Source organism: Littorina saxatilis, linkage group LG4 (genome assembly GCF_037325665.1).
Source record: "Littorina saxatilis isolate snail1 linkage group LG4, US_GU_Lsax_2.0, whole genome shotgun sequence".
NCBI classification, from domain to species: domain Eukaryota; kingdom Metazoa; phylum Mollusca; class Gastropoda; order Littorinimorpha; family Littorinidae; genus Littorina; species Littorina saxatilis.
This window is the reverse complement of record NC_090248.1, coordinates 13,877,392-13,887,762: the sequence shown is the minus strand read 5'-3', so window position 1 is coordinate 13,887,762 and position 10,371 is coordinate 13,877,392. Positions and strand designations below refer to the sequence as shown.

The 10,371-nt window shown below is 44.2% G+C and overlaps 1 protein-coding gene across 1 annotated transcript; it reads left to right on the top strand.

Moving 5' to 3' along the window:
- Positions 1-2,004: 2,004 nt before the first annotated feature.
- On the top strand, positions 2,005-2,727 carry LOC138964572 (uncharacterized). The gene has a single exon (XM_070336563.1). It carries the CDS (start codon positions 2,005-2,007, stop codon positions 2,725-2,727), a length of 723 nt encoding a protein of 240 aa, XP_070192664.1.
- The last annotated feature ends 7,644 nt before the right edge of the window (positions 2,728-10,371 follow it).

Sequence of the window (10,371 nt, the reverse complement as noted above, 5' to 3'; positions counted from 1 at the left end):
TTCAGAATTTCTTCGCATGAACAGTTCGAAACATACAGCTAGGACACGCACTCAAGTAAATGCTTATATCACGTGACCAGAACAATACTAAATTACACACATTTTCGTAATGGTGGACATAACAACAATAAACCAGAAGAACAAATTGAAAGAATGGGGATGGGGAGCTAAATAGGAACAAAAGAATCTACAGAAGATAAAAAAGAAAAGGGAGGGGGAGGGGGAAGAAAGTACTAACAACCACAAGGAGAGACTAGGACGAAAGCGCATAGGAAGAGAGCATCAAGTCTAAGACATGTAAATTCAAGTAAATGTAACAATTTTTTATGGAAGGCAGTAATTCGTTAACATATAAAATACGAGACAAACGATAATAATCATTACTTATACGCTGCTTATGTAATCAAATACGATAACGCATAGAGAGGCAGTGTGGAGGTACACATACGCCTACCCACACATATATACACTATAAATGCGTGAACACATCCATCAAATCAGTCGACCAGATTTAACAATAAACGATTGGACAGACTCAAATATCAATATGTTATTACGAACAGAATATTGCTCGCTACCTTTTAATAATATTTCCACGCGTCTGAAGTGAACAGGCAACGAATTGATTGTTGTCAGACGAGCATCTGCATACAAAGTGCAGTTTAATAAATAATGTTCGGCTGTTTCATTTGGATCACCGCAAACACACTGTGCGTTATCTTTTAGATAGCGTTTACACAAGTCTGAATTAAGGTTACTTCTTCTTCGTCGTTCATGGGCTTAGACTCCCACGTTCACTCATGGTTTTAGCACGAGTAGATTTTTACGTGTATGACCGTTTTTGCCCCGCCATTCAGGCAGCATACGCCGATTTCGGGGGAATTAAGGTTACTAATATTTAAACGCATTCTGCAGTGTTGAACTTCTGTCTGTCGTTTTCCAAAATAATAATAATAAGCTGGTACACTATGATCAGGACTTTGTAAATAATGCTTAAACTCGCTTATTGAATTTGTTGTTTTAATCACATTAGGCAGGACGGTGTGAAGCGCATCCACCAGTGGACCGAAGACTGGGGACTACAGCTCAACAGAGTCAAGTCCGTTGCGACCGTCTTCTCCCTGTCCACATCCAAAGAAAAGGTCAACCTCAAGTTGGGAGAGTCGGCTCTACCACAGGTAGAAACGCCTACCTTTCTCGGCGTCAAGCTGGACTCCCGCCTCACCTGGAAACCACACCTTGAGGAGATCGAGGCGAGAGGCATACGACGACTCGCAATCATGAGAAAGCTCTCAGGAACAACATGGGGCGCCAACTCCCAAATCCTGAAGACAGTGTACACTGGGGCGGTGAGGCCTGTGTTGGAGTATGCATCAAGCTCCTGGAACACAGCAGCCAGGACCAACAAGGCACGACTGGACCGAGTCCAAAACCTCGGCTTGAGGACTGTCCTTGGAGCGATGAAAACCACTCCCATCTCTGAGATGCAGAAGGTGGCCAACATCGAACCGTTGGAAGACAGACGACAGGCAAAGCTTCTGATACAAGGAGAGAAGCACAAGAGACTCGAGAGCCATCCGCTCCACAACAAGTTCCAAGCTCTCACCAAGAACCGCTTGAAGCGCCAGAGCCCCAACCATCAGCTGAAAGCACAGCAGAGGGAGAATGCTGACATCCTTCAACCCAGCCCTGACCAGTGCGAGAGGCTCAATCCAAAGCCGTGGTCTCCCCAGAGTCAGAGATTCCATGTAAGGATGTCCATTCCTGGCATCTCTGGAAAACAGCAACAGAGTGATGCAGCCCTCCGCTCCCTTGCCGGTCTCGAATAGCAGCTAGCATCTGCTGAAGAGACATTAAACCCCAAAAACCAACCAACCAACCAACCGCTCCCTTGCCCTGGAAGAAATACACAGGAGGTACCCAGCCAGCAAGTGGACCCACGCTTATACAGATGGTTCGGCAGAGTGCGCAACCAAGAACGGAGGAAGTGGCGTCTTCATTCAAATGCCAGGAAGACCCCCAGAGACACTGACCACACCATGCGGTGTTCTCTGCTCCAACTTCAAAGCAGAAGTTGTTGCCCTCCATACAGCTGCAGACTTCCTCACCTCTCTTGAGGAAACCCCACCCAAGGTTGTCTTCCTCTCTGACTGCCTGTCCGCACTACAAGTCCTCACAGCCCCTGCAGAACACCTCGTGGAAGAGCTGAAGAAGTCCCTGAACGACTTGTCCCAGAAAGCCTCCGTAGTTCTGCAGTGGATTCCAGCGCACTGCGGCATCGCTGGAAATGAGAAGGCGGATGGTCTGGCCAAAGATGCAGGAAGACAGGAACAACCAGAAACCAGCCTGTCCTTCCGAGAGACCAAAACCCTCATCAAGCATCGCTGGAAGACAGCATTCAAAGAAAGAAACGGAGGCTACAAGCCAGACCAAGACCCCATCCACCGCCTCAGCCGTGCAGAGCAGACTGCCATCTTCCGGCTGCGTACAGGGCACTGCGGCTTTAAAGCGCACCTGAAAAGGATCGGCGTAGCAGAGTCGGCATTGTGCGATTGTGGGGCGGCCGACCAGACAGTAGAACATGTATTGAATACATGCACAAACTTCACTCTGCTGCGGAACCAGATCTGGCCAGAAGGAGCTACACTGGAGACCAAGCTCTGGGGAACGTCAGAAGACCTGAAAGCGACGTTCCAGTTCACGACAGCAGCGGAACTACGACCCTAGACACAACCGTCGAACGCAGAAGAAGAAGAATCACATCAGGCAAATTATTCCATAAAACTGGAGAATGGAATGAAGGATGTTCGGAATATGTCTGTCCTATGTGCTGGTACGAATCTTTCGAATGGTCGTCTTCTGTGGTAGGGATTTAGTGGCAAGAGGTTAATTAAATATTGTGGACATTTACCATGAACCATTTTGTGAAATAAAATTAATTTATGTCGTTTTCGGCGTTCCTTTAAACTACAAAAACCACTTTCTTTGTAAATCTTATCATGGCTTGTTCCCCGCACACCGCCAATCATAACACGTAATGCTTCAAGGTGTAATTTTTCAAGTGTTTTGATAAGGCTTCGGTACAATTGTCCCATAACACATCAGCGTAATCGAAATGTGGCAGAATAAAAGATTTATACATTATTTCCAAACTATTTCTGCATAACTTATACTTATAATATCTTAAGCAGTTAATCAACAAAGTGGTCTTTTTCACAATATTTCTAATTTGAGCGTCCCATTTACAATCGTTTTGCAAAAAAATGCCAAGATGCTTGTGTTCTGGTATGTCTTCCAGGAAATTTCCATTAAAAAATAGAGGGTCATTTTGGTTTAAATCACGTTTTATATTCAGCAGTTTGGTTTTGGTTTCATTAAATGTAACTTTCCTACGTGCTGCCCAACTACTAATTTTATCACGCATTCACATCGGCCAGTAAATCTCAAGCCATTACGGCGAATATTACTTTTCACGGCCTATTATTCCAAGTCACACGGGTATTTGGTGGAATTTTTTTTTTTTATCTATGCCTATACAATTTTGCCAGGAAAGACCCGTTTGTCAATCGTGGGATCTTTAACGTGCACACCCCGATGTAGTGTACACGAAGAGACCTCGGTTTTTCGTCTCATCCGAAAGACTAGCACTTGAACCCACCACCTGGGCTAGGAAAGGGGGAAGAAAATTGCTTACGCCCCATTAGTTTCTATCCTATGTTAAATCCTGGGCAGATCTGAGACAGTCAAACGGTTTCAAGGGTCGAAGGACTCATCCTGAACTCAGGTCAAAATGAGTTCGGCTCATTCTCTCCCTGACCGGACGCTACAGTCCTACGCGAATCTATCAAAACAAAAATACAGAGTTATCTCCCATATGGTTTTTTGCGAGCACTGTTCGCGAGACGAAAATGATTGCAAATTGGCCGACTTCGACAGTGATCTCCGTTCTGTTCTTCATAACTGTTATGATAAAGACATCGTTCTAAGGTCAAAACAAGTCGAAATTTTGGGACTGCTGCCGGAAGGAGACCGTAATAATTATATGGTTTCATCACTGTCAACTGGTTACAGAAAAAATCGTCTGCTCCAGTGAGCGCGGAAACCAAACGGTTGATTATCACGTGACACTTTTGCCATATTTAGAGTTGTTTGCACAGTATAAGTACAGCCGCGAAAAATAGCTCGCTTGAAACTGTCTTACATAAATTTAAAAATTACAAAACACCATGAAAAATCATTACCGACGATCGCGAATCTGCTTATATCAATAATACATTACAACAAGTCGCGTAAGGCGAAATTACTACATTTAGTCAAGCTGTGGAACTCACAGAATGAAACTGAACGCACTGCATTTGTTCACAATGACCGTAGTCCGCCGCTCGTGCAAAACGCAGTGAAACTGACGAGGCTATTTAGCGCGGTAGTGGTTTCGCTGTGCTGCAAAGCACGCTTTTCTGTACCTCTCTTCGTTTTAACTTTCTGAGCGTGTTTTTAATCCAAACATATCATATCTATATGTTTTTGGAATCAGGAACCGACAAGGAATAAGATGAAATTGTTTTTAAATCGATCTCAAATTTTTTATTTTAATAATATTTTTTATATTTTTAATTTTCAGAGCTTGTTTTTAATCCAAATATAACATATTTATATGTTTTTGGAATCAGAAAATTATAAAGAATAAGATGAACGTAAATTTGGATCGTTTTATAAAAACAAAATTTAAATTACAATTTTCCGATTTTTAATGACCAAAGTCATTAAGTAATTTTTAAGCCACCAAGCTGAAATGCAATACTAAAGTCCGGCCTTTGTCGAAGATTGCTTTACAAAAATTTCAATCAATTTGATTGAAAAATGAGGGTGTGACAGTACCGCCTCAACTTTTACAAAAAGCCACCCCCCGCGGGTTAGGGGGAAGAATTTACCCGATGCTCCCCAGCATGTCGTAAGAGGCGACTAGCGGATTCTGTTTCTTGTATAGAATATAGTCAATTTTTGTAAAGATTTTAGTCAAGCAGTATGTAAGATAAGTCCTTTGTACTGGAAACTTGCATTCTCCCAGTAAGGTAATATATTGTACTACGTTGCAAGCCCCTGGAGCAAATTTTTGATTAGTGCTTTTGTGAACAAGAAACAATTGACAAGTGGCTCTATCCCCTCTCCCCCCTTTCCCCGTCGCGATATAACCTTCGTGGTTGAAAACGACGTTAAACACCAAATAAAGAAAGAAAGAAACAATCAATACAAGCCGGATATGACGTCATCAAAAACATTTATCGAAAACAAGAAAAAAAAGTCTGGGGATTTCATACCCAGGAACTCTAATGTAAAATTTCATAAAGATCTGTCTAGTAGTTTACTCTGAATCACTCTACACACACACACACACACACACACACACACACACACACACACACACACACACACACACACACACACACACACACACAAACACTCGCACACCCACATACACCACGACCATCGTCTCGATTCCCCCTCTATGTTAAACAAAACTTGACTAAATGTAAAAAGCTCTAAATATGTAAAAAAAACAAGAAGAGCAAACGCTCGATCGAGTCACTTTCGCAGTTCTGAATATTATATGAGGCATCAGATGGACAGGAAGAAATTGCTATTCACAACACAATGCATACCTGAAGAATTCAAGACATACCTGTGACCTTGAAAAAGGTCAAAGGTCACCAAAGCAGACGTCAAAGTGTAGAGGTCACTGGGAGTCACGTTCACATAAAATTTGAGCCCGGTCACTTTTATAGTTTCCGAGAAAAGCCCAACGTTAAGTTGTGTGTTGCCGAACAGAAAAGGCTAGTTATCTCCCTTGTTTTTCTGATAACGTTCGTAAAAGGCTACAGATGTAAATACTTTGATGTAAAGAATAATCCTACAAAGTTTCAATCACATCCGATGAACTTTGTCAAAGATATAAAATGTCTAATTTTTCCTTTGACGCTGACCTGTGACCTTGAAAAAGGTCAAAGGTCAACGAAACCATCGTTAAAGTGTAGAGGTCATTGGAGGTCACGACTAAACAAAATATGAGCCCGATCGCTTTGATAGTTTCCGAGAAAAGTCCAACGTTAAGGTGGTGTCTACGGACGGCCGGCCGGCCGGACGGCCGGCCGGACAGACTAACACTGACCGATTACATAGAGTCACTTTTTCTGACAAGGAAACGCAAGGCATCCTGTCATGGAGAGAATGAGCCGAACTCATTTTGACCTGAGGTCAGGATGGGGAAGGACTGTGCCTTGAACCCAAAATCTACTTTACAATTCTCTGCTTCATTTGCAGAGTGAGATTTTTTTGTTTGCTTAACGCCCAGCCGACCACGAAGGGCCATATCAGGGCGGTGCTGCTTTGACATAATAACGTGCGCCACACACAAGACAGAAGTCGCAGCACAGGCTTCATGTATCACCCAGTCACATTATTCTGACACCGGACCAACCAGTCCTAGCACTAACCCCATAATGCCAGACGCCAGGCGGAGCAGCCACTAGATTGCCAATTTTTTAAAGTCTTATGTATGACCCGGCCGGGGTTCGAACCCACGACCTCCCGATCACGGGGCGGACGCCTTACCACTAGGCCAACCGTGCCGGTTTTCTGTTGATATAATCATCTGCGGCAAAATGACAAATCGTTGCTTCAACAGAGCTGACCCGCATCATTCTTCTTCTTCTTCGTTCATGGGCTGAAGTTCCTACGTTCACTCACGTTTTTGCACGAGTTGGTTTCTACGTGTACGACCGTTTTTATCCCGCCATTGAGGCAACCATACGCCGCTTTCGGGGGAAGCATGCCGGGTATTTTCGAGTTTCTATAAAACCACCGAACTCTGGCATGGATTACAAGATCTTTTCCGTGCGCACTTGGTCTTGTGCTTGCGTGTACACACGATGGGGAATAAGGTACTATAGCAGGTCTGCACATAAGTTGACCTGGAAGATCGGAAAAATCTCCATCCTTAACCCACCAAGCGGCAGCGGCCGGGATTATTTTGACCTGCATCTTTAAAAGCACGTGTCTCCGCGATAACGGTTTGGCACATAGCACATGCAATCCCCAAATCGAGTGGGCCTTTGAAAACGGCGAGATTTGTAGAAAGTGGATGCGCTGCAGGAAATGGTGTATAAATGCCATCGATCTCCCGGCCCTCCTGTCAATCTGCTAATGCACCATCGGCGTGTGTGAACAGAATCATGTTTGCACGGCATGACATAACAGAGGCCGCGAGGGGTCTCTTTCTATTACTAATATCTCTGCATGACTGTCCGTCTCTGTCTGTACCTCTTCCAATCGTCTCCATACCCTTTCTGTGTGTGTGTGTGTGTGTGTGTGTGTGTGTGTGTGTGTGTGTGTGTGTGTGGTGTGTGTGTGTGTGTGTGTGTGTGTGGTGTGTGTGTGTGTGTGTGTGTGTGTGGTGTGTGTGTGTGTCTCATGTTTCTTTCTTTTGCACCTGTCCAGTGCAATGATATTCAATGTTAACTTTTTGTTCACACCCCTTCATAAGGGCAATGGCCTATGAATAAACCATCTGCGTCTGCGTCTCTCTCTCTCTCTCTCTCTCTCTCTCTCTCTCTCTCTCTCTCTCTGTCTCTCTCTCTCTCTCTCTCTCTCTCTCTCTCTCTCTCTCTCTCTCTCACTCCATCTCTCTGTGTGTCTATGTCTGTCTGTCTTTTGTTTGTTTGTTTGCTTAACGCCCAGCCGACCACGAAGGGCCATATCAGGGCGGTGCTGCTTTGACATTTAACGTGCGCCACACACAAGACAGAAGTCGCAGCACAGGCTTCATGTCTCACCCAGTCACATTATTCTGACACCGGACCAACCAGTCCTAGCACTAACCCCATAATGCCAGACGCCAGGCGGAGCAGCCACTAGATTGCCAATTTTAAAGTCTTAGGTATGACCCGGCCGGGGTTCGAACCCACGACCTCCCGATCACAGGGCGGACGCCTTACCACTAGGCCAACCGTGCCGGTGTCTGTCGATCTGTCGGTCTGTCACTTTCTGTATGTGTGTCTCTCCGTGTGTCTCCCAGTGTGTCTGTCTCTCTCAGTCTCTGTCTCTGTCTCGTCCCCCCTCTCCCCCTACGCTATATCCTCTTCTTTGATCCGCCCGGCATACACGTATTGCCAATGTGCCATCGTGAACCCGTGTGATCCAGTTTCCCTTATTCACAATGTAGTCGTCAGTTAGTTATTTGAATGCGACTATTTACAATAGCACGTTTTTATGCACTAAACAAACGGCTGTGGTTCACAAGAACTCTAGCGATGGCTTTTGACTGTTGAGAGGAACAGCGATATGCACTGACTGATAAACCGTCGTCTGCTAAGACCATTGCGTGACCCTGCTTCCGGGCTTTTCTTTTTTTAAACTTTCACAACTTCGAATTGCACTGATCTTGTCTTGATGAAAAAAGAATTCTTTTATGATTAAAGAATGTTTGTGTAACAAGCTAGATTTTAAAGGCACAGTAAGCCTCCCGTAAACCACCACAGAGCTCCCCGAGCGTCTAAATACAGTACAAGCATACTTCCATTTGAACGCTCACCGAACGGGAACATCCTGGCTGCTTTCTGTCGAGCGTGAGACATTTTCCAAGAATTTATTTTCGTAGACTTGTTCCGTTAACAACAACGGCGCCTCGTTTTTGCGCTAGACCTAACTTTTAAAATCTAAATAATAAATTGACAGCTTGTTACACAAACATTCTTTAATCATAAAAGAATTCGTTTTTCATCAAGACAAGATCAGAACAATTCGAAGTTGTGAAAGTTTAAAAAAAGAAAAGCCCGGAAGCAGGGTCACGCAAGGGTCGTAGCAGACGACGGCCGGTTTATCAATGCAAATCGCCGTTCCTCTCAACAGTCACAAGCCATCGCTAGAGTTCTTGTGAACCACAGCCGTTGTTTCGTGCATAAAAAAACGTGCTATTGTAGATAAGCTCACGTCGAGTCGCATTCAAATGACTAACTATGACGACTGCATTGTGAAAAGGGAAAACTGGATCACACGGGTTCACGATGGCTCAGGGGTAAGATAAACCACGCAAAAATAAATTCTTTGAAAATTGTTCGCTCTTTACGGAGGGCACCTAGGATGTTCTCAATTGGTGAGTGTTTAAATGAAAGGGTGTTTGTAATGTGTGTAAAAGCCTGACCGTATCTGTGATGGTTTACGGGAGGCTTACTCTGCCTTTAAAGAATGTTTGTGTAACAAGCTGTCAATTTATTATTTAGATTTTAAAAGTTAGATCTAGCGCAAAAACGCACCACGGTCCAAAAACATTTCGATAATCATCGATTCACGGCTATCGCCTGTTTACATCGATAGAATGAGACCCGAAGGGAAGTAACTCATGTTTGACCTGAGTTCAGGATGGGTCCATAAAGCAATCTGCAAAATTAATTCTTTAAAAATTGCTCGCTCTTTACGTAGGGCACCTAGGATGTTCCCGTTTGGTGAGCGTTCAAATGGAAGGGTGTTTGTACTGTGTGTAAAAGCCTGAGAGTATCTGTGATGGTTTAGGGGAGGCTTACTGTCCGGGCGTGAATTCCGGTATTCATAACAGCCGTCCAGCACCAAAACGAGGCGCCATTGCTGTTGAGGCCAAGTCCACGAAAATAAATTCTTTGAAAATTTCTCACGCTCGACAGAAAGCAGCCAGGATGTTCCCGTTCGGTGAGCGTTCAAATGGAAGTATGCTTGTACTATGTGTAGACGCTCGGGGAGCTCTGTGATGGTTTACGGGAGGCTTACTGTGCCTTTAAAAACAAACCATCCACTCTCCACAGAAAGCAGCCATTAGGGTAAGGTATCATTCTATTCTGTGTTAAAGCTTCTTTCTCACTTGGGACAGCAAAACTGATGTACGGCGCCAGCCAATTTGGTGTTTTTTTTCTCCTGCATTCATGTATTAATGTTTTTAAGCCTTTAGACTTTAGTTGTGAACTCGGGATGTTTATCATGCGCATGCTTTCAAACGGGGGTGTTTTTGACATAGAGGATAGTCTGCACAAAGTTGACTCTGGGAAATAAATCCTTCGCCGAACGCGGGGGTCGAACCCACGCCGATAGCGACAAACTGGTGTAGATTGTGCTAACCGTTGGCACGTGTTCAAGTGGACGCATGGGAGAGCTATGGAAGGATCTATGACGATTGACTATAGATGTTTTTACATGGTGAAGAAAATGTCTTCAAGAACGATATAGGCTTTGGCTTGCCATAATAGCTTCAACAAGTAAAGATGTGAAAGAAAGAAAAAAAGACTGCCAAGCCAGAAGACATGAATCAAAACGCTAAAAGAGGGGCACTTTAAAGTGACTGGCAGAAAA

What these genes read in the sequence shown, in the direction of transcription:
- LOC138964572 (XM_070336563.1), top strand. Translation starts at nt 2,005, where the DNA reads ATGCCAGGAAGACCCCCAGAGACACTGACCACACCATGCGGTGTTCTC.